General features: G+C 32.7%; 1 protein-coding gene across 1 annotated transcript in view; it reads right to left on the bottom strand.

Moving 5' to 3' along the window:
* RIOK2 (RIO kinase 2) overlaps positions 1-25,393 on the bottom strand; it is a 108,681-nt gene that overhangs the window by 72,301 nt on the left and 10,987 nt on the right. Inside the window, exons 2-3 of the mRNA XM_085815430.1 lie at positions 24,339-24,480; positions 12,340-12,453 (exon numbers count right to left, since the gene is read on the bottom strand). Coding sequence (XP_085671556.1) covers positions 12,340-12,453; positions 24,339-24,480 — 256 coding nt within the window. The remainder of the gene's footprint in view (positions 1-12,339; positions 12,454-24,338; positions 24,481-25,393) is intronic.

The following is a 25,393-nucleotide window of genomic DNA, read 5'->3' on the forward strand; positions in this document are numbered from 1 at the left end:
GTTTTCATAATCACTATTTGAAAAATCATCGCTTTCGCTATCTTCCATCATCACCATTATTTTATTTTTTTTCCAATGCATGCATCCTTCTTTATACATTACTAATCCACGAGTCAACGTATACTATACAATAGCGAAACACGTGACCAGTCCCTCCAAAAGAACCGCGCAACCAACAAAATTTGACAAACTGCCAATCAAAGCTAAATATTTCCTTTCATTTCCTCCAGACCGAGTAGAACCGTGATAAAAGAAATCGTACTAACAAATTCTGCTTCGCCCAAGTTTTCTCGAGATAATAATTAACTGCAATATATATACGAACCCGAGATAACTCGGGATAATCAGGCAAGAGGTTAAAACCGAATGAAAAGCTCAAATCGGAAAAGTATTGTCAGCAACTAGATAATAAGACAGCAGTCAAAGAAAAGAGGCCGGCAATGTTCATAGGAAAGAAATCAGACTGCATCACGATAATGTCAGGCCACTTGCCGCTTTGGAGACTCGTCAAAAAATTGCAGAACTAGGCTAGGAAGTTCTGTCACATCCACGATATTCTTCGGACTTAGCACCCTCCGCTTACCACTTGTTTTTGTCCTTACAAAATTTGTGAAGGGAATTTTTCGCACCAAAAGATACAACATTTTTCCAAAATGGGATATACAAATTGTCCTCACACTGGCAAAAATTTATTAATAATAATGGCAATCATACTTTACTAAAAAGTATTAAATTACTTTATTAAAAAGTTTATTAACAGTAAAGAAAATTGTATTTTGTTTTACTCCAAAAATGGATAGAACTTTACGGTAGACTGAATATAAAATATTTTGCTGCACATTTACAAAAAAGTTCTTCACTTCCTCAAAAAAAAAAAAAAAAAAAATCGCCATTTTTTTTTAAGCCCCTCTACACAATTTTTTTTGTCTTTTCCTGAAAATTTCTTTGTATATAAATTTGTTAAAAAAAAGTTCTGTATTTAATACATACTGAACATACTGATTCAATCATTCTGAAAGTATAATTTGGTTAGTTATTAGTATGCAAACAAAAATTTAATATAAAAACTGAAATGGAAAAACAAACAAAACTCAGAAAGGCATGAACTATAATCTACAAAATTCACTAATCTGCATAATACTTGATACCATGGCATGTGGATTACAGAAATTCTACTATATGTATGTCTGATGTTCAACCTTTCTCTTCACTTGTCTTATTAGACCTATTATAACAACCAAAACACTTATGCAGAATATATGGGCACCAAAATTTAAATGGAACAAATAATTTTCAAATTTGACAACAGAGGAGGCACATTTTTGTACCTACATTCACTGACACTGAAGAGATACATACAAGTACTTCCCAACTTGCATTAGGGAGAATGCAAATTCAAGGATTAACTTTGATGCAGAAAATTATATTCATTCTTATCAAATGATATTGTGCACACAACATTAAAGTGCAGTGAATCATACATTGCAACAATCATGTCTTTTACAATACCACATTTTTAGACTATTTGCTGCAATCTATTACTACATCAGTTGGATATAGAGTAACAAAATCCTAAACAACAGGAAAATAACTGTATAGCCTTTTAGACAAATTTTGTAATTGTTTACTGTTTAGTTCAGTCACACCTCATCAACTTAATGAATTTATCAGTAACTGAGTGAAAAATATCAGAGGAACTTTGTCATCAGGTAAGAATATTTATTGGTTGTATTCCACATGGACTGAATATTAAATGTATTCAAAATATATGCGATAGAGTACATCTGAATTTCTGCCTCCTCCCATAAGAAAATATTGAGAAATTTAGGTATTAAAGTAGTGATAATTAATTTTTATTTGAATGCAGTGAAGCTACTAAAGGCTGTTTTAATAACATTTAGAGCAGCATTTTTCTACTCTTGGATCTAAAATTAAAATTCTACTCTTGGATCTAAACTACATATTATAACAATTTAGATATAAATTGTTATAATATGTAGGTTGATCCAAAAAACAAGTTTACAAGCACAAGCATTGGAAACATAATAATTGTGGAGCGAATATTTCCACCCAGGGTGGTTGACAGATGGCACTAGTTGTCCTACAGCAGTTGTATGAGTAAGTAAAGTCAGTACGCAGGCACTTAAGAGCGACAGTAATGGCACAACATCTAGAAAAGTGGTCTCGCATAGAGGTGCGAGCCGTAATTCAATTCTTATGGGCCAAGAATGTGGCCGCATCCCAAATTCACAGGCAAATCGTTGAGGTATACGGGGACAAAGCAATGAGTAGACAACAAGTAGCGAAATGGTGTCGTTCTTATCAAGCGGGCAGGGAGCATATGGAAAACTGCAATATGAAAGCGAGCAGCCATCCTAGTTCTTCAAGGACGGATATCAACACGGCACATGTTGAAGAAATCATCAAAGGGATCGACGAGTAGCCATGCGTGAGATTGCCTCAGAGTTGGACCTGAGTTATGGTAACGTTCAGTGTATCGTAACCGATGAGTTGCAATATTCCAAGGTTTGTGCCCATTGGGTTCCACGTGCATTGTCCGTGGAGCATAAGGCCACTCGAATAATGTGCAGCCTCACATTTCTTCAGCGATACCATTCAGACGGCCAACACTTCATTGATCGCATAGTTACCGGTGATGAAACATGGCTTCATCACTTCACCCCCCACATCCAAAAGAGCTATGATAGAGTGGAAACACGCTGAATCACTGACAAGGAAGAAGTTTAAGGTCACAAGTTTAAGGTCTGCCGGTAAAGTGATGGCAACCGTTTTCTGGGATACGACTGGTGTTATCCTAATCGAGTATTTGGAGCGTGGCTGTACCATTAAGGCCGATCGTTATTGTGCCACCTTAATGAAATTGCGTAAAGCCATCTGACGCAAACGGCCTGGATTACTGAGCAAAGGCGTCATTCTTCTGCATGACAATGCCAGGCCCCATACAGCTCGCCAGGTTCAGGAATTGCTGCAAAGGTTCAAGTGGGAAGTCTAGAATCACGCCCCATACAGCCCCGATTTGACTCCAAGTGACTATCTCATTTTTCCGGCGTTGAAGCGATACTTATGCAGATCACGATTCACCTCAGACGATGCAGTGAAAACAGCTGCCGAGAAATGGCTCAATGAGCAGGGACCTGATTACTATCAAGACGGGATAAACAAGTTGGTCAAACGTTCTGACAAATGCCTAAACATGTTTGGCGACTATGTGGAAAAGTGAAGGCCAGATGTGTCTCTTGATTCCCATTTGTATCTTGTTTCTATTGTTAATAAATACTTTTTCGTTTGCCTTGTAAACTTTTTTTGGATCACCCCTCGTATATTCATTATATACACTGCTGGCCATTAAAATTGCAACACTAGGAAGGAATTATCTGACAAAATTCAACATCATATGAAAGAAAGGAAGAAGAGGTTGGGATATGCAAATGATTAGTATTTTAGCGCATTTAAATGATGCAGGAGGGAGAAACAATGTCTGAAGCACCCCACAAAAGAAAAGTTGTGTAGTGAATTTCTCACTCAGAAAGCGCTTTGCAAGGCCAGAGTTTGCTCAGAATATTGTGTTATGCCTCAAATAAGAAGAAATGCTTACCAGCAAGTGTCGGAATTTGATAGAGGCAGCATCGTTGCCTATCGAGAGTGTGGATTATCACTCCATGATATCGCCAATCACACTGGTCAACATCCAACCACTGTCATGTGAATATCAAATCAATGGGTTGCTGAGGGTCATACTGAACAGCTTGCAAGGTCTCAAAGCCCTCCCATGCCTGATGCTCGAGAGGAGAGACATATTGTTAGGTCAGCCCTCCAAACCATACAACCACATCATGGTCCATTAGTCAGGAAATGGACATGTTTGCAGCACACTCAGTATCTGCTCATAGGGTGCATCAACGCTTGTAGCAATGTGACTATCAGCACGGCGACCATTACATTGGCTTCGCTTGACAATGAAGCCTAGAGAGAGACAGTGACTCTGGTGCACAGAACGACAAAGCTGGATACATGAGTGGCACAATATTGTCTTTTAAAACTTTAATATCAATAATACTGTAATCATCCTCAATTTTATTTCAGTTTTCTCTTCTGTTTATTTTGTATTGTGTTTCATACTTCCTTCTGTAAGCCCCATGTGATACTATGTGGTACATGGGGAACTTATTGTTCTTCTTTAAAAAAAATGTCTTTTCAGATGAATCTTGGTTCTGTGTGCAGTCGTGTAGTTGTGTCCAAGGAGATTGCACATTGCCTACTTGCATTTGATATCGGCATAGAGACCCTGTACCTGGTGTGATGGTTTGCACAGCCATTGGGAGCATAACATGCACATCTTTAGTTTGGATCAAAGGTAATTTGAACAGAGATCAGTACATTTCTGACATCTTACGTCCAATGGTTGTGCTTTATCTTCAAGGCCTGCCAAACACCATCTTTCAACAAGATAATGCACGACCACATGTTGCACATTGTGTTTTGACCTTCCTTCATAAACAGGGTTTTCCATTGCTGCCCTAGCCTGCATGGTTTCCTGATCTGTCACCTACTGAAAACATCTAGTCTTGGGTTGCTGAGAAACTGGCCTGCCACCTCTCTCTAACTAGTACGGTCAATAAAGTGTGATACAGACTTGAAGCAGAATGGAATGAGTTGCCCGTTTCTGCCATCCAAGCCCAGTTTGACTTCATGCCCAACTGGCTAAGGGCCATTTTTAGTTGCCAGATGTTTCTACTAATTTCACACCCTGTAAACCCCCAGACTGCTTACAAATTTGATCATTTTGCCTTCATGCCATACTGCATATGCATAATAAATATATTTTTTTGTACTTGCTTTCTTTCATGATGTTGCAATTCTAATGGCCAGTAGTGTATATACCGTGGAAATGCACATCGAAACGGACAGTGAAGAATTGTGCATTCTTTATACCTTTCACAAAGAAGCTTTTATTTTTATCAAAAGATACTCCATAAAGCAAAACACACACACACACACTAATGGAAGATGTAAAAATTATTAATTCACTTTCTCTCTTTCTCAGTTGCTGTAAAATAAAAAGTATCATTACTTAATTGTGTTAAAATATTTTGTCTTCAGATCACCATGAGAAAGGTAAGTGGTTTAACTCTAATCCTATTTTTGTTTACAGCTTTTAAATAATAAAAAAATTCACCATGCGTCTTCTACATATATACGGATATTTTAGAATTCATTATTGCATAATGTTCAACAATGAGAAAACTTTTGGGCTTAATGCCATAATTTCTTTTACTTATATTTCTTGGTATGTTATCTGTCCCACATGAAAAATATATAGGATTACTGAACTTCTTACAAGGTTTGTACACATTTCTGCACATGGAAATTAAGTACTTTTAAGGATCATTAATGAAAAAAATCAAGGAACTATCAATAAATGAGAGTTATATAAATTCAGTTAAAGATATTATCTATGCCTGAACATCACTTTTGCAATACCATTATTATTAAACATAATTATGAAACAATTTTGAGAATAAAATCAACTTTGTAAATTTTTTCAAGCAGATTTAAATATTTATACATTTATAATAGTTTGATATATTTTAAAGAAGACTAGAGGCATTTCATTTACATTTTAATAACAGTTAGCTTTATGTAGATTTTTTTTTTTATGTCTTGTCATGTCAGTCTAGACTAGTAAACAGCAAGAAGATTTTTTGTCAAATGGTATAGGTTTATTTGAAAAGCAAAATTATAATTAGCATGATAAGTTTAGCTGTTGCCACTACTGTTGCTAGCCTAGACAGAGATCTGTTGATAAGAACAGACCTGAATGCCTGATATCAGAATAGATAGTAAGCGCTGAAAGTTAGTAATGCTCTTTCTGATGCAGTTAATGTCGTAGCTTCATGCAGAATTGCTGCAGTTATAAACCAACTAATATACTTTAAGGTTCCAATAAGCCACTAAAGCACCAGAGATGATAAGTTTGTTTTGTAATGTCTTAAGTCTTTTTGTAAGGAATAAAGTTTCCCATTAACTTTTAATTATTTTATTGTATCTTGTGATTATAATTATTTTGTATTGTATTTGGTGATCATAGCAAGGAGTAATGAAAGACAGTAATTCGAGTTAACATTCACAGATAACTTTTAAGAGCGAGCAGTTATTTAAAAATACTTACCATATTTAATATTAAAATTTTTAGGTATATTCACCGTATAACATGCACCCAATCTTTATGATGAAACCTAAAAGATACATGTGCAATGCTCTTATCTCTTGAGGTTACTTATTTGAACATTTGTCACAGACTTTCGAACAATGATAAACCACAGTGACAAGCGATAAGGGGAACAATATGTGTGGATTAAATGCTTGAGAGAGTAAATATTCCGGCAAAGCGGGTGGATTTATTCAATGCAGCTGACCAAAAGAATGTTATAACAGGGCACTTCCAACCTGAATGAATTCGGGGAATTATAAGTTAGATGTTTTCTCTTTCTGTAATCATTTGAAGCTGACACTTTGAAGTGAAAATCGAAGTATTTAGTAAACTGCATTTGCTTTAGTTGAAACACAGTTGATCTAGTGCCCCTTTTAGTAGTAAATATGGCTTCCAAGAAAAGAAAAAACACAGTGCTGGTTTCAAATGTAAAGTCATTCATTTTATGAAAGAAAATGGAAATTGTGCTGCAGCAAGGATGTTTGTTGGTGAAAGATGTATTGGAATATTATTATAATGGATGAAAATAACAATGATGGTGAAGATGACACAAAATTCGATGATACGCATAAAGATGTTAGCAGATAATAAAAATGTTTAAATTTCATACAGTATGCCATTTCCTTTAAATAAGCAGCATTTTGGTGCATGTAAAAAATCTAATGTTTTTCTTTATTTTTAAGCTATCATTTTTATATCCGGCATATAACGTGCATCCATAAATTTTGGTTATATTAAAAGTGCACATTATACACCGGAATATACAGGGCATTAGGCAGTTAGATACCCTTAGTCTTTATAGATTTACATAACCACTATTAAATTTTATCTATTTTTGAAAATATTTAAAAAAAAAAAAAGTACTATTAAAATCACAATCTAAGAAGATTTTACAGTTTAAAACATACAGAATTTATGACATTAATGATATCAGAATAATTGCACATTAAAAGTTACAAAATATTTATGTTTTGTAGTAACAATACATAACAAAATATTTGCATCTTTTTAATTTGAAAACTTCCCAAGCATTATGACTAATTTATATCAATTTCCTCCTATTTAAGCATCTTTTTTTAATATAAAGAAATTTGTTTCAGTAAGCAAACCAATGTTCCCACCAGTTTCTACTTCAACTCCTAACTTGCCAATATCTCAACAATACACCTTTGAAGAATAATCTTTCTCTTTATGTAATCAGTTCATCCTCAATATGTTTCCTCTTCATTTTAGAATTTTTGCATTTAATTAAAGATTTCTGTTATTCTAAAAAATCTTCATGTATTTAGAATGCATAGATAAACTGTTAATTTTATTTCTTTAGTAATATGAACACTGACAATGAATATGAGATAATATATAGTCACAGGTAGTACCAGAGCTAGTGTAGCAGAATTTTTAGAATTTAGTGAAGCACTGAGTAACAAAATCTAGGGATTACAAAAATTTTATAATTTAGGGTAGGCATTGGGCAGAAGAATTTAAGGGTGGGAAAAATTTTAGAATTTAGAGAGGCACTAGGCAGCAGAATTTAAAACCCAAAATTGCAGATGGAAAAATGCATAGCACCAGCTCTCTGTATGCATAAAAAAAAAATTTTGGGGGAAAAAATAACTTTATACATAATTAGCCCCTAACACAATGTTATTGCATGGGGGGGGGGAGATAAACCTTTAAGGTAATTCATGACATGATGGAATACTGCTTGTCCCACCATGCATCTAGAGCAATAAAATGGCATCTTTGCCTGAGTGTAAATTCTCCTAACAGGCTTACAAAATGCAAGCTTTAGCAACAAAATGAAAATGCAAGATATAAAAAAGTTTTTGAATAATTATCTAGAAAATATTGATCCTATTCGCAATATATATATATATATATTTAAAATTATATAATTTTAAAAAAATTGCTCCCTGTACGACTTTTTAGATATTTTTTAACGATTTCATAATATATTTTGGAACAGAAAAGATCGCTCCAGTACTTTATTTGCTACAGCATATTTGGAAGGCCGTCATGTTTATTTACATTTCACTTATTTTTCTATGGTGAAGCACACTCGCATATCCATTCAGTATTCAATGACATTTCATGTTACAGGGTTTTATTTTTATTTCTTTCAGAAAATACTAAATCTTTTTCAAGTTTTAACATTACTGCAATTTACTAAAAAATATAAATTTGCATTGTCTATATATGAAATGACCATGATACTTGAATTAAAAAAAAATTGAACAGTGCTGCCAACGTATTTGTCCCATCTTTTAATTTCAACATTATGTAAGGTATAAGAAAATATGATAGCTGCTTTAAAAATAATTGGCGACCTTAAAATTAACGATTCTAGATTTGGTGCTCTCACGAATTTGAGATCTTTCCACGTTATATAACGCTACTGAAAAGGGCAACTAAAACTAAAACTAACCAATCATAGCTTTTCTCTAGAATCACACCTATTCTGGTATAAATGCCTCTAGCGAGCTTAATTATGTCATTATTTTGCGAGCTTCTATATTGCTAATATCTCCCCGCTTCGCTTCTTTAAAAATGGCTGTGTCATTTCCTTGTTGAAAACCAATGTACAGAGAAATTTATCATATTTAATTATGATTGAATAAGTGTCTGCCCAAGTAACTGGAGATGTGTGAAAATAAAGACTGGCGATTTGTCAAAATTCAGTTTTGTTGTCTTTATCTGTATGCCTTAACCACAGCCATGACGGATATCAAATGCTGTTAAGAGTTCCAGGCTTTGACTGTGCATTCCAAATCATTACATATATGAATTCCAATAATAATTTTTATTAGAAAACAAAACTTTCAAAAATTCATTCTAATACTAAAAGTTGTTCAGACCATTTAAATTGCATAAGAAATTAAGAGGAAAAAAATTCTTCAAAATTAGTGCTGCCATCTGTTTACATATTTAGAAAACTAAAAGGTGTAATTTTTTGTATTTTAAATGGAATTTTGCAGCTTTCGTCTTGGAAATACAAACTGATAAAAAAAAAAGGTGGGACGCCTGGTATCTCACTGCCCGTCAAAGGGTTAAACTGTCATTTTTTAGTTTCTTTATAAACAGAAAAATTCCTTTCTGTAGATGCTTGTCCATATGGCAAGATTAGAAGCATTTTTAATATTTTCCATGCTTGTGTCTGATGAAAAGGAGAGAAAATAAAGGGAAGATAAACGTATTAAAAAGTAGACTTTTATGATCCGAAGAAAAAAATTCAAATAATTATGCCTTCATGGTTCTTTCAAAATTTCGTCAAGTTAGAAATTTATCACAAATTTCCTATACAATACATCCATTACATGTTAATAGCTTGAAGACATTTTTCTTTCTTTTTTTTTTTTTTTTTTTGTGATATTTTTCTGCAATCATCTGAAATCACAGGTCTATAAATCTTGCCTTCAAATCCTTCTAAAACCTTCTGAGGTGCAATGTTTAAAATATGAAAGAAAAATTATCCCTACCAATTCTGTAATAGCAAAATGCTAGATATTTTCTGAAAAACAAATTCAGAGAAGAAAAATGTAAAATGAATTTTATAAAGAAAACTGACACAGATTATGAGATAGTTACATGGGGAAAAACTCTTACCTTGAAAAAATATAAAAGAAGACATTTTAAAACAACTACAACAGCTACATGGTTTTTTCTAAGAAGTTCTATGGAAATTGTGCTATACAGCATTTATTATCTTATTTATTTTCCAGATTCAAAACATTCGAATAACAAGTCGTCCAAACAGAAAGTAATGTCACTTTATAATATTTTATTTTAATGTTATTTCTTAAATATAATTTTAATATACTATTCTTATTTTAATGAAATTTATCAATATTATAATGCTTTAAAAAAATCTTTCAAAAACTCACAAATCTCCAAATTGAATCTTATTGTCTCCATATTAAATTGATCTTAAAATCACCAAAATGTTGATAATTTACCAAATTTAGAGCCAGTTACTAAAAGAATTCGCATCCCACCAGCAGCCGAGTGGTAAAATGATCAACACTGGTAATTCAGTCTGGAGTTTGAATCCCAGCAAACGGACTAACTACATGGGTGTTTACGAGGTATTCCGTATGTTTAACGTGTATACAACCAAGTTTCCCTTAGAAAGTCCTCCACTGAGGCTTTCCTTCCCTCAGGCAGATAACCCTTGTGTGCTTTTCCAAAATTAAATAAACCAAACACACACACACACACAAAAGATATCACATCCCCAAAAGTTTATAAGGTATTTCGCCCATCTTCCTAGCGTGCCTTCCACGTCAGCACACTGAGCCGGTATTTCAGAGGTCTGTGGTTCAATTCCCAGCAAAGGCGGTTGCTCATTTTTCATTTCCTTTGCTTCCAAAAATACCTAATGTCTCTACAGTGGCGCCCGAACTAAAAAGGGTGTTGGATGATGATTCTCCTCACCCAGGATTTGTCGATTGGGTTCCCTAAAAACCTCTATTCGCCCTTTAAACAGGGGAGGATATAAGGTATTTCTCCCGCCTTCCTAGGAGGCCTTCGTGATGTAAGTGGTTCTGCATGCTAAGCCGGTATTCCAGATGTCCCTGGTTCGATTCCCGGTGAAGGCTATTGCTCATTTTTCATCCTGCCTGCTTCTAAAAATATACCTAATGTCTCTACAAGTTGAATAAGTTGATAAGTTGTGTATAAGCTGTTCATTAGCAAAAAAGAAATAATTTGAAAATGCTTATGTTTCACTTCTTGCCCAGAAACTCAAGCACCACACCTTTATGGTTTGGTTTGGTTTATTTAATTATGGCAAAGCACAGTAGGGCTATGTGCCTATGGGAAGAAATGCCTCCGTGGAGGACTTTCTAAGGGAAACTGACTCGTATGCACGTTACACATGGGGAAAACCATGAAAACGCCCATGCAGCCAGCCCGTTCGCAGGATTCGAACCTCGGACCGAACTACCAGTATTCAGCGACTTTACAGCTCGGCTGCTGGTGGGCACCACACCCTTTATATTTCAGTAGGAACAACTTCAAATGATTCATTCAAATAAGCCATTAAGTTTGTCAGTGAACTGAAAAGAAATATTCCTTCAAAATGCTAATTCACACAGATGGCAGTCATGAAAAACAGACAAAAATTTCAGATGATTAAAATTAAGGACTTTTAAGAACCAATAATCATTTTCATAAAGCCTAAGGACTTCATGACAAAAGACGAACCCTGTTCTTCGCTTTCATCTTTCTGGCAGGCACTCACTCATAGTTTTCATACACTAATTCCCTGTATCACATTTTTTGGATGCTACTGCATGAATCTTTTTTATTGCGAATAAAATTTACAAAATTCTAAAAGTGTTGCTAATGTGTAGACTAACAGTCTAAAAGCTGTAAACTAACAGTGTGAAAGTGTGTTCTAAGAGTGAAAAAGCATAATATTGAATTTAGGTACCACTAGCCCCCATTACAATGATAACTGCTAAAATTGCTATGGCTCTGTGATGATAAAGTGGTACTTATTACATGAAATAAACTTTCAGTATAAGAAAATCAAATGCATGGAAGATAATATGGACTAACTTGGATATGAACAATGTTTAAAGACAGAAAAATATCTTCTTCTTCTTTTTTTTTTTTTTTTTTTTAGTTAAAGGCTAAATTTTAGATAAAACAAAGCCACTGCATTTATATATATTTTCTATTTCTAATCATGTTGAATTTCAAGGTATATTTATTATGCTTTAAATTTGCAAATACTGGATGTCTTTAGTTTGATATATACAACGTAAAAGTTGTTAGCTCATGCAATAAAATTTAAGCGTTATTTTAATGTTTACTCATTCTTAACTGACTTCTCAAATAGACAAGCTTGCCTATATTCTAAAAAAGCCATACATATAACAATTACCAATGAATACACAATTTTAAAAGTTAATGAAACCATTCAGAAGCCATGCTAGATGTTTAAAACTTGTAAACAGAAAATATCTAGAAAATATATAAACCACACATAATAATGTTATAACTATATAATCTCTTAACACCTTCAATATTATAATATTATTGACAGTATTTCAATGAAAAATGAAAAGTGATAAGAAAACTCACTAGAATAAAATTATATTTACCTGATTCTTTTCCAGTTCCCACTTGATTTCCAACAGATGCCATAATATTTCTCGAAGTCAAAGCTTTCAGAGCTAAATAATCATAGCCACCATATGTAAGTCTATATCCCTCAACTATATTAAAGAAAAAAATTAAAATTTGTTTCATTAACCTTTTTTATAGTATTAAAATAATTGTTTTTTCACAATGTGAGAAACATACATTTCATTATTTAGTTTCTTTAAATAGAACACAGGGCAATAATATTTGGTAGCAATAATTTGAAAAGTGTTTCAGACATTTACTGGGCTGATGCCCATTTGGGCCCCCCCCCCAAAAAAAGAGCATTACATTACAAAATTGAATCTGCATTATCATAAAAACAATGTAGTTAAATAGATTTCCATGTCTTTGCAAGCAGTAACTTATTTTGCAATGTTGAATTAATATACAATGGCAAGACTATTCAAGACTTTTTGAAATTTTTTAGCATAAAATCTGTGTGGAGCATCGCAAGATCTGCTGTGTGGATCATACAAGAGAGTAGAGAATTTGCTGCAATCCTGCTGAACTTTAATATCAATTACATGCAAAAATTTCTTTAGGTTGAAAGGAATGTGTTACACAGTAATATACTACAAACAGCTTCAAGGTAAAGTAAGATTTTGGTAATGGTGTGTTCTCAGCATGGTTAGCAAGTTTCTTGTATGATGAATTAAATTGTTTGGAAGGAATCAATTTTTTTAGTTATTTCATATTATTACATTTATATTTTATTTATGCAAAATAATATATATTATTAAACAATTTAAATACTTTCATTATATACATATTTAGCTTTGTTTATATGTCTGCAAAAGTCTCTTTCAGTAATATTTACATGCATATACATTTTCGTAATTGCTATGAGATTTACTTTCATATCTGAGTTTTGATGGATTTTTAAACTGAATATTAGTTCATAATAGCAATAAAAATTGGAATATAGATAACTTATTCAGAAAAAAAAAAGAAAATTAATTTCAATTAATTATTAAAAAACTGAATATATATTACAGTACAAAGCCCGTAATGCGAACTCATCGGGACTTCGGCAATTCCAGATTAGAGGTTTTTCCAGATTATAGATCATCAATTTAAATCTGGTAAGATGGCATGCAAAAATTATACAATTAAAAATATGAAACCGTAATTTATGAAATAAAGAGCAATTATGATCTACAGGGTATCAAAATTAAAAAAAAAAAAAAAAAAAAAACTTAATATTTATTTGTTTACTTTATTAAACATTTCTTTCAATGTAAGTTGTTTCGTTTTTTGTGCTAATACTTTATCTTCAATTCTATAAACAGACATAATTTCTTGTTTAGTTACAAAGTTCCACTTTTCAAGTCCTGTAATTGCTGTGTCAAGAATACCAACTAACTTGTCAATCGAAATTTTTTCATTTTCACTAACCTCTCTGTCACTTTCATCACTATCGGAAGCGGTATTTTCTGGATCTAGAACCATACTACAGATTTCACTATCCGTTAATTGATTGATGATTGGGGCATTGTCGTCACAATGAAAAACATCTGTTATGTCATCTTCATTTATTACCGCTTCTCCACATTTCTTTACAAAATCCAATAACTGTAAAATTTCACCTTTAGTTTGTGATGTCCAAAAACCTTCAACTTCGCAGCTATCACCTTCATCAGCATGAAATATGGTAGCTGGCCATAAATTATGCCAAGCATTTTTTAATGTATCTCGAGATACATCCTCCCACAATCTTGCGATGCTCCACACAGCAGATTTTATGATAAAAAATTTCAAAAAGTCTTGAATACTCTTGCCATTGTTCAAGAAATTTAACATAGATTTTAAAAATGCTGCTTTATATTTGCATTTCAGCGTTTGCACTATTCCCATATCCATAGCCTGAATGATAGACATACAATTTGGAGAGAAGAATAATATGGATATACAGTCAAAGTCTTTAATGTAAATAGTAATCTTTTCCAAGGAATAAAAATTAAGTTTTCCGTCGGAACACTCGCGTTTTTGTAAATGTTTAGAATTTACATTTGTAACAACCGCATTGTCCTTCGGTTTAGTTGAAGTGTTAACTTTCGGTTTGACTGAGAAATTATCGTTCTGTTTATTGGACCTCAAAATTTATTTCGCCTGTTCGGGCAATCCTTAGCCAAATGTAAACTGCTACTACGCACGTAACATTCTTGCGGTTTGAACGAATGTTTGTTTATTTACCACTGAATCTTTTCTTAGTGCTGGTGAAATATATTTAGTTTTTGTTGCATGAATCATGAAAATTAGTGCGTTTTTCACATCTTATGGCATCAAAAGATTTACCTTTTGCGATGAAAAAAGTGTCGCATTCCTTCGCTAGTTCTTCTGGACGTAGCCAACTTTCACCTTGTCGAACTGCAACATGGCACGCTAAATCACTATCCAATGTTTGAATAAAGATATTATTAAGTTAATTAAAGACTCAAAATCATTGACGTTTCTACTTTTACAATAATGGATCCAACACGATCTTAAACGAGAGGTGAACTGCAAATGAGTTTCCCCCATCAACCTTTGAGCTTGGCGAAACTTTTCTAAACATATAATTGGCGATGGTTCATATTCCTTAAGGATTAAAGATTTAATTTTTTCATAATCTTTCAAATCATCATCTTTAATATATACTAGAATATTAGAAGATTTATCACCTATCAGTTTAAGTAAAATTTCAGGCTTAAACTCATTTGGTACATTCTTATGCTTAAAAGCCCTTTCTATTGAATCGAAAAATAAGTTCCACGCTTCACCCTTTTTAGGTACAGAAATTTATAATGCCTGTACAGCCTTCAAAAGCTTATCTAATGAAAGTGTATTTTCTACATTGTTACCAGATTCGTTGCTACTTTCAATTTGCCTCAAACGCAGTTTCACAATTTCTTCTGACTTTTTCCTTTCTTCAACCGTAGTATTAAGGAATTCAATAACAAAATCTTTATCTTTCAAATATTCTTTAGCTTATCTTTAATAAAAGCTTATCTTTTAATTCTACAACTTTTAAACTAGAATCGGCTTCTTCATCGAGTTCCTTCAACATCGAAATCAAATCACTTTTAACTACTCCCTTAAACATATTGAGAAGAAATTTTCCTTAAAATTACAACAAATATTTCTCACCTTTTCTCAAAATCCAGTCACCCTCGTTCGCTCTGGTTCTCGAAAGAGAGTGTGTTGTAATGACCTTACGGATGAATAAGGCACCATAAGGAAAACGAAACAAACATTTATTAAAAATTAACGTTCAAAGAGTAATGGTAAAAAAAATAATGTTCAAAGAATAATGGTAAACTCGGAGCACTACCTCGCTCCTACAACATAGTTAATCTACCACCTGCCTCCTCTGAGGCTAACATGCAACTGTCGTCTCTCTCACTTGCTGGGCTCTGCCAGGCAGCTGATTGGCTCACTGCAGCCAGATACATGACATGAAGTATGCGCCGAACAATTGTCAACAATCAAGACTATTTTTGAGTCATCAGGTAAACCAACCGAATTCAAATTTCGTATCGGGTATAAAATGATTTTCAAACAAATCATTCATCAATGCTTGTGTAATCCATGCACTTTTATTTGCGCGATATATAACGGGGAAAATCGTTACTCCTTTAAATGCTCGAGGTCGTGCATGTTTTCTGATTACGAAAAGTTTGCATTTGTGCGTTCCTGCAGCATTTGCGCAAACTTTGACACCAGTTCTGTAGAGGTTGCCAAGGTATTTCGCAGTACATATTACCAGAAAAGACCAGTTTCATCAGTGTTGTAAATTTGTTCTGGAGATAATTATTCACTAGTAATGAGTTCAATAAATTCATCTGCAAATTGTTCAGCAGCTTCATTATCAACTGAAGCCTTTTTCACCTGAAATTTTTAATTGTCTTATACCATGGCGATTTTTAAATTTGGTTAACCAACCTGTCGAATATGTGCACTCAGTGTTTAAGTTCATTTTTTCACGAAATATTTCAGCTTGAGCCATTAGCATTGGACACATCATTGGCACGCCCTCGCTGCGATGCTGTCATCACTTTGTCATGATCATCACTTTTAGCATAACGAACCCTTTTTCTGTTATTCATTGCAAATAGGATAACAGAAACTACAAAAAATTCAAAAAGTTCCTTTTCTTTTTGCTTATGTCATATACAGTTGACATTCCAATATCATACTACTCGCATAATTTTGAGACGGATATGCCTTTATCAATTTTTTTGCAGCAATTCCACTTTTTGTTTGATGGACATCGAAACATGCTTTTGCTTTGTAGATCCTTTGGCAGCTCCAGAATTGGAAACTCTTTTTGACATAATCGAAAGTTCAAGCTTAATTTTTATAAAATTGCTCTAACAGTCTGCAAAATATAATAAGCCAGATCCAATTACAATATTAAGGAACAGCTCAATCTGCAACATTAACTGAAATGCCTTAGAATCGGCAAAAATAATTTTAGCCTAGCTTATACCATCCATTACCCATTAAACGCACATGCATACTTGCCAACCTATGACACTCAAAAATCAGGAGATTCTTTTAAGAAATCAGGAGATTTTTCACAATGTTAAAAAGACTTTTTGAATGATAAAAATATTGTTTTTAATAATGATTTAACTCAGGGCTGTTTGTGGGATCCCAAAAAATCCCCTGAAACTTTTACGGACTTACTACCAACATTTTGGAGTTTCGAGAAGGGGGGGGGGAGAGAAATGAAAAATTACAATTATGAAGTATTGAATGACCTCATTATAAAAGTTCAATGAATTACTTTTTTTTGCAAAATTAATAACCATAAATTTTCAAACATATAAACTACTACATTTTATGTAAATATTTTAAATTACCTGAATTAATTCTTTAAAAAAATTATTTAATTTCTGCTGCTTTTTTTTATTTTCTGATATTTGTGGGCTTGTCTTTCTTTTGTGGTTAACTTCATAATTGCAGGAAGGTTGACTTTTATTTTCCTCATTTACAGTTGAAGAAATTTCCTCAAGAACTGCACATGCAGAGGTAGAAGCAGTTTGCTTTTCTGCTAATGTAGAAGGTTTTACAGAGACTTTTATATGTGACTCATCTGAAATACATGTTTTTAAGTCCTCTTGATATGTTTTCCAACTTCTGTTCATATTCAGTAAGAGATCTTTGTGAATTGGATCAGTCATTGGATTTTTTGAGCCATATTTTTCACATGAGGTTTCTTTAGAAGCCATTAAATCATATTTAATAGTCTGCACTGCATCTAGGGAATCAATCTTAAGAGAGGTTCTATAGTCAGTGACAAGTGTATCCATTAAGTTGAATGCACTTTTCACTAATGGGCCACCAATATTTATCAATTGTACACTTGACTTGATTTCCACTTTCATCAGATGTGTAGAGCATTTCTTTGGTGATATCAATATCACTCTGGTATAACCTTATTTCAGCTTCTACTTTTGACTTTTCATTATCACTAAAAATATGGGACATAAAAGATGATAATTTTTCAAAAGCTAATATTGTACTGGTTTTACCTCTTAGCTCTGGATCTAATGCTGTAAAACTAATTAGATATGAATTTTTAAGGGGTAATTTCTGTTTCATATGCTGTGCTGTATTAGTATAAGCTTTCATCAGAGAAATTCGGAATTCTTTTGCTATTGGATGATTTTTTGATAATTTCTTCAGGAGAGCGGAAGCTTCTGCACCAGTAAATATTACTTTGCTAGGTAGATGGAATTCTGGATTTGTGACATCAACCTTTAATAAATTATTATAAGATGTGCACTCTATATTTTCTGGCTTCATAAAAAAAGAGGAAAATTTTGCCATCAGTTTATAAATACTGGAATGTATTAAATGAAGCATTGTTTTTTTTTTTTTTTTTTTTTTTTTTTTTTTTTTTGTTTTGTTTTGTTTCAAATAATATAATATATGTGTTGAACTCTGGTAATACTGCTGAATATATTGCCATATGCAATAAAGTTTTGTTTTGCATAACAAATAACCCATTTAGTATTCTTTTTTTCCGAGCTAAAGCATCCTTTGCGAGTTGTTGGGAATGCAAGCAAGAATACACCCCTTCAACAATTTTTTTCTGAGCTGCAGAAATATTTCTTTTATTGTATATTCAACATAAGAAAAATAATCCCCTTTATCAGTTTTATCCAAGAAGTGAAAATAAAATGCAATAAGAGCATCCCACAGATCTTTGATTCTTTCTAAAACACATAAAATCTACACCCACCTATGGTCTGGTCTCTTCAAGGGCTTAAGTTTTTTAATGGCAAGAAATTCACAGATTTTGAAAAAATTTTCTCTTTTACTGCAGCTTTTCATATCAAAATAGATGTCATCAAACAAATCTTCTAAATATCTATCAAAACATGAAGCAAATTTTTTTGCACAGTTATTAGCTGTGTGACATGTGTCACCATCAATATCTAATAAGTGGGGTGCTTTGTTTGATTGTAGTCTGGTTTCAACACCCTTTTTTTTTTCCACACATGGTGTTACATGAGTCCATTAATACACTAATTAAGTTTGCCCATGGAATATCTACAACTTCATTTTGACTGTTGTCATAAAACTGCACCAATATTGCCAGTATACTTTCTTGAGCATTGCTAGTACTTTCATCCAAATTTAGAGAAAATGGAGTCTCCTTTAAAGTTTTAATGATATTTTCCTTAATAGTTTTTGTGAGCCCATATTTCATCTTATAACATGCAGTAGTCCTGGACATTTCCAACGAGTTTAGTGCCGTCTGATCGCGGCTCAATTAAATTGCAGAGTTCAATTAAATTGGGAGCTACATTGAAAGAAAGAGAATTCTCGGCGATAAACGAAGTTATTAATACCTCTTGGCATGCTTTTCTTGTCACTATATCCAACGGCCAAGCATCTGTCTCCAGTAAGTCATCAGTATTTTTTGAATTAGCATAATTACTTAAAGTCCTTGAATGTCTAATGCACTTTGAATATTTTATGTGCGTCACAGTTTTAGAATGATTTGTGAAAGCCTTGAATTCTTCCCCACCATACTTCAGCAGTGAGTTACAAAAAACACAATATGCTTGTCCAGCAACATTTATTTTCTTGCACCATGTGCCGATGGTATCCCCATTACCATCTCTCCGTTCAATCCAATTCCACCTCAATGCATTCCGGACACCTTCTTCTAATTGTATAATATCACTATTTATATCAAGAAATTTCATAGTGAAATTCCCTTGCGTACATAAATAAAAAAATATTTCAATAAACGAAACGAAAAATTTACACGTGCATCAATAAATGAAATGAAAATTTTACACAGCGGAGGGAAAAAAGTTGAGAAGCGATCAATGACAAATAGCTAATACGGCGAAAAATCCCCCTTCTCTACTTATTGGCACAACGCCAGGAGAGATAAGGCCTTTGAACCCAGAGTCACGTGATCGCACATCTGGTCGAACGAAGTCTCTCGCTTTTTTTTCTGCCGCGCGTACTTGCCGAAAAGAATCCAGAAGAGAATGTCCGAGAACCAGGGGAATGAGTCATAACTCGCAATAAGGAAAGAACAAAAAAGAAGTTTTTTCCCCCTTTTCACGCATTATCACTGCCTTTGGAGAAAGAAAGGAAAAGTTTTCACCACACACACTGACCTTGCGTTTTCTGCTTTCAAAAGAAACAAAATTACCAGATCAAAATAAATAATTCATTATTATTCCTACTTCCTTTTGAACGACGATCCCCGGAATTTCCGGGTATCTAAGTTCAAAATCCCCGGAATTCCGGGGTTTCCCCGGAGCACAAACACCCCTGTTTAACTTTAAATAGTTACTAATTCTTAAATCCAAGCAACACAAAAATACCTTACACATAAAAAAAAATTTTATTACTTGCATCGTTTAAAAAAACAAAAACAAAATAAAACAAAAAAGGACACTTTAATCAGTTTTCGTACAAATGTTATGAACAGTGGCAGATTTTGCTTTCGTTAAGAAAGAAACTTCATAATTTTGTTAATAGTAATTGCCACGTAGGCCTGCTTTCGCTACTAAAAGTTTTTCTAATGTGTTATCGCTAATATTAGATCTAAATTTAGTCCTCGTTTTTGCAACAACACTGAAAATCCTCTCACACTCTGCATTACTATGGGGAACTGTCAAGATGGCCAACATAATTATAGACAGTTCACTGTATTTTAAAATTCCATCAGCATCTTTTAGTTTTCCACTGGGTATCAATCCTAGCTGATTTTATAACTTCATCCAAGTTTTCTAATTGTAAACTGCAAAATTGCGACTGCAATATATCAGTGGCAACATCAATATCATCATCTTTCATGACTAAAGGAAGTAACACAGGAAATCTGTTCAAAAAGTACCTTATATAAAAAGATGCATTTGCTAGAGCAGAAACATCAGCAACTTTAGCATGCAAAATCACTTCATCGTTGACTGCCAATTTATGCAGTATGTAATCACATATTCGACAGAAGTAACTTCTAACATGAAGATAAAACTTATTTTTGTCTTCTTCTGAAAGTTCTTCCACTACTTTTGTAGTTGCAGCTCCTATTATTAAATCTTTATCTTTCTTCTCTTTTTCACCATAAATCACATCATATATAGAATTACAAAACAAAACGCAGACTGGTTTTACAAACTTTGATAAAATGTTTTAAAACAGATCATAAATCATTGATTGCAAAACATGAATTAATGGAATTCTTCACAAGATAAACTTACAGTAATTGGAAAATGCTTTGTGTGTTGAGCAATTTTTTCATTTTGAGAGAAATTTGTATCAGCTTTATGCTTATATTTTGCAGTATTATTTTGAAAACTGCCAGTTGAATTGCGGAATGGTGCAGAAATTACTTTATTTTTCTCAAACTTAGTTTTAACAATCGAAGTAGTAACTACATCTCCATTTACTTTAGGTATTTCATAACTTTCAACAGAGCCTTTTATCTTAACTCTCAAAGCATTTACTTCTTCAAAAAATGCAAGAAGTGGGTTCCATTGATCGAGGACTCTAGATAAGCATTTCTTTAAAGACAGCCAGCATGTACACACATTTCAAAAATTTTCTCATTTCAGTGTTATACAGCTGTTGGAACTGTTTCAATTTTTTCTTCCTTTTAGAACTCCTTTCAAGATAATAATAAATATCAGCAATGTGTTCATCCACATTTATTGGTAAAGAAGCTGCCCCTTTTCAGCTGCTAAATTTAAGAGGTGATAGGTGCACCTCATAATCTGCAAATCTGAATTTTCCTTTCTTAAAATGCTTACAACACCAGTCTTCAAGCCTACCATTAATGGTGCATTATCGGCACCAAGTGTTAAGCAATTATCCAGAGGGACTGCATTTTCTTTTAAAGTTAAGTTTTAATAATTAGCTGTGCTATATTAAAGCCTGTCGAATGTCCTTCTAAAGTGGGAACAGAACGTAAACTGCACTCAATTTCTGAAGACTCGGGATTAAAAAAAGAAAAAACAATTGGATACAGTTTTGAATCGGTAATGTTGCTTCCATCCGTAGATGGAGCTGTTTTAATGCAATCAATAACTGAAGATTTATTTTTCAAATCCATTTCTTTAACAATTGCACCTGTTTTGGTCCTTGCACTTGAGTATTTCTTAGCGATTTCACTATCGGGAAACATTTTTCTAAATAAAGCTGCAGCGTGATCCGATGCATTCAGTGGCATGTTGTGCTCCAGTAAAAAGGCAGAGAACAGACATTCTGCATTAATAACTTTTTGGTCTTTTGTTTCCGAAGAAAAATTTAATTTTTCGTTTCTTTCAAAACAACTCATGTTGTTTTTGTGTTTTTGTGTATGCACATGTTTCAGAACATCCGCCCTTCCACCATGCAAAATCAAAAAATCGCAACGACAGATGGTACGCATCGTAAATTTATTACATTTCCTTGAGGAAATAATGGAAGGAATGTCAACTGTGTACGATTTTTGAATGTACACGAGTATTTCACCATGAAAGAAATAACTAAAGAACATCCGAATAACAGCCAAAGAACATATTCTTTGTAACAGCCTTGAATTTGCTGTGTGCTCATTGGATAATATATGCCAGATGAAACGCAGTGGAGCTCAATGCCCATTGAAGAACTGGAGAACGACGTTTCTGTATACGTACGCTCGTATACAGAATGTTATATATGTTGTGAGAGCGTACGTATACAATATGTTTCTGTATACGTACGCTCTCACTCACACAGCAGAAATTCTCATCTGATTCGCAAGATTTTGATTTAGATATAATCTAGAGAAAATTCAATTGTTTTCAGATGTCCAAAATCACTTTTTTTTTTTTTTTTTTTTTGTTCATATAATGAAGTATTAAGCCAAGTTTCATAAAAATCATGTGAAATTTTAAGAATAAGAAAAAGTTGGGAGAAATATATTGTAAATCGGGTTAGTGGGAGAGCAGTTGAAAATCGGGAGAGTTGGCAACTCTGTACATGCGTAAAGCATACAAAAAAAAAGTTTGTGGCTTTGAGGTCTGGATTATAGATCCTTCTGGATAGTGGACGTTCGGATTACAGACTTTGTACTGTACCAAAACAATATATCATCATACAACAAAACAAAACTTTTTTGGGTCTAATTTCAAGCAATAGTTTGTTAAGAAATTATTTAATAAATCTGCATTTTATTACAGAAATATTAAAACATTTTTTAAATGTTTTTTAAAATGTTAAATTAACCCTATTAATAATTGAAGTGAAAGAGAAACACTCCAATACAAAGTTTAAAACCACGCAAGAAATCTATACTAAATTAAGGTTGCTTTCTTGCCTAATTTTAAATATTGTTCACAAATTTATCTCCTTACGCAACTCATGAATGTATCATTGTTTATTTTTTCCACTGTCTGCTAGAAAGCTGATCTGAGATAGTATCTTCTCACTTGCTATGCCATAAGTTGTGAATCATGCAACAAAAGCCTACATTGAACTTCAGCAACTTCAACAATATGAACCTCAGATTCAGTTCTCTTCTTTATTTCTAAATGATACATGTTAGGTACTTGCAATACAACATTCCAAAATACATATCACTGTCAATATAATTAATCATTTATTATGATGATATATCCAACAGCAGAATCAAATAAATATTAAAAAATGCTGCCACTTTCTAAAAATGCTTTTGTCGTTTATCATGATCAAAGCATAAAACAATTTCACTTGATATTTTCCAAGACAGATGATTACACGGTAAGTTCAAAAGGCCAAATCAAAGGATGTATGTAGGAGGCTATATCGTCATATTCGTACAAAAAAGTATCTTTAAAAATTTACCTTTAATATTAAAAGTAAATATATATATATATATATATATAATAAAATTAATTGCCATTAGCTTATTCACTTGAGTGCACCAATCAGATAAGCTTATTAGTTAAACTAGTGAATGACAGTTGACCATCAATCTGGATTGAAGATAACTATTAGATAGTAATGTGCAACATTTCTGTTAGATAATCACTCTAAATATTTCTACAAAACACCCAAATCACCTATGATATGGAAAGTTATCTTAGAGAGGTTTTCTAGCATAAATTTTTCAGTTTGAGATTAGAACAAAAGTTTTGTTTTGAGGCAGCTTTAAAATAGTTATTTAAAAATAAAGCTTACATTTTTACTGCATATAATGTCTGCACCCTACTGTTCATAAAAGATTTCAAAATGTACTATTTTTAATAGTTATTTTTGGGTACAAAGTTTATAACTAATAATTTATATCTATCAACCATAGCTACTACAATTCATATCCAAAATTTATAACTAATTCATATCAAAGCAAACAGTAATATTAAATAATGTAAATAGTAACAAGAAAGCACAATTCAATCTTTTGTAAATATACATCTAGTTCAAAACCGCGTATTCAAATAAAAAAAAAAGGCTTTTAAACATATAATAAAATACAATCCAAGAATATATTGTAACGCACATCTTTTTCCTCTTTCATAGGAAGCATATCCATAACTTGTCAAGTCTTTTAGTATCTTATGACATCCACCATGTCTCAAACTAGCAATAGATGCTATTAAAGGTCCTGGAACAAATTCATGGTTTCTCATGCCTGTTTCAATCTACAAAATAAGAGAAATCACACAAACAGAGATGATGATAAATTTGCATATAGATTACACTAATGTAAGAAATAGGTACTTACATATTAACATAACCACTTGGTGATATTTTACACATAAAAAAGGAATGCTGATGGAAGTCATCATTCAGTTCAGTTGGAAAAATTCACTTATTACACACATAAATATTAATACATATATGTTTTACATTCTAATTATATATTTATCCTGAAAATAAAAAAATAAATCTACTTACAAGCTTATTTTTATTATTTATTTATTTATTTATTGTTTTTGTTCTGATGGAAATATGCTTTCACAGATTCAAAACAATTGTTTCCTTTAACAATATGGCAAAATACCGTATTCCTGCAGAAATGTTGCTGCATTTCCTTTCATTGATTAATTCTAGAACAACATGCTTTACAATCAAGTTTAAGGTAAAATAATATCACAATCTGCCAATAAAAGCCAATTAACTTGGAATACAACAAAAAGAATGTGGACGAAATGGCAGTGTTTCTTGATAGGAGACATGCCTTGAGCCATGGTTATCTAAAGGATTGTTATATGCAGTATTGTTAAAATTTATCTCTTTTTGAAAATTTGTCAACTTCTACTAAGGTGGTTGCACTAACATGCAAGTATCAAGAACTATATATAAAAAATAAATAAAATAAATAGAACAATACATCAATCAAGAGCATTAAACTACCCAACAAGAAAGCTCAAATTAAAAACAACACAATTGGAAAAAAGACCTGATATAAAAGTAATTTATTAAAAAAAATTAAGAAAAAGTTGATAATTCCTTTCTCTTTTTTAAGGAGCAACCAAAAGAATTATCAACAGAATTATGTCTCTGAATCATATCTGGATAAATTCAAAAAAAAAAAAAAAAAAAAAAACACCT

The sequence above is a fragment of the Stegodyphus dumicola genome, chromosome 4 (genome assembly GCF_044657685.1).
Source record: "Stegodyphus dumicola isolate Sdum_Otavi_A_Nest chromosome 4, ASM4465768v1".
Classification (NCBI taxonomy): Eukaryota; Metazoa; Arthropoda; class Arachnida; order Araneae; family Eresidae; genus Stegodyphus; species Stegodyphus dumicola.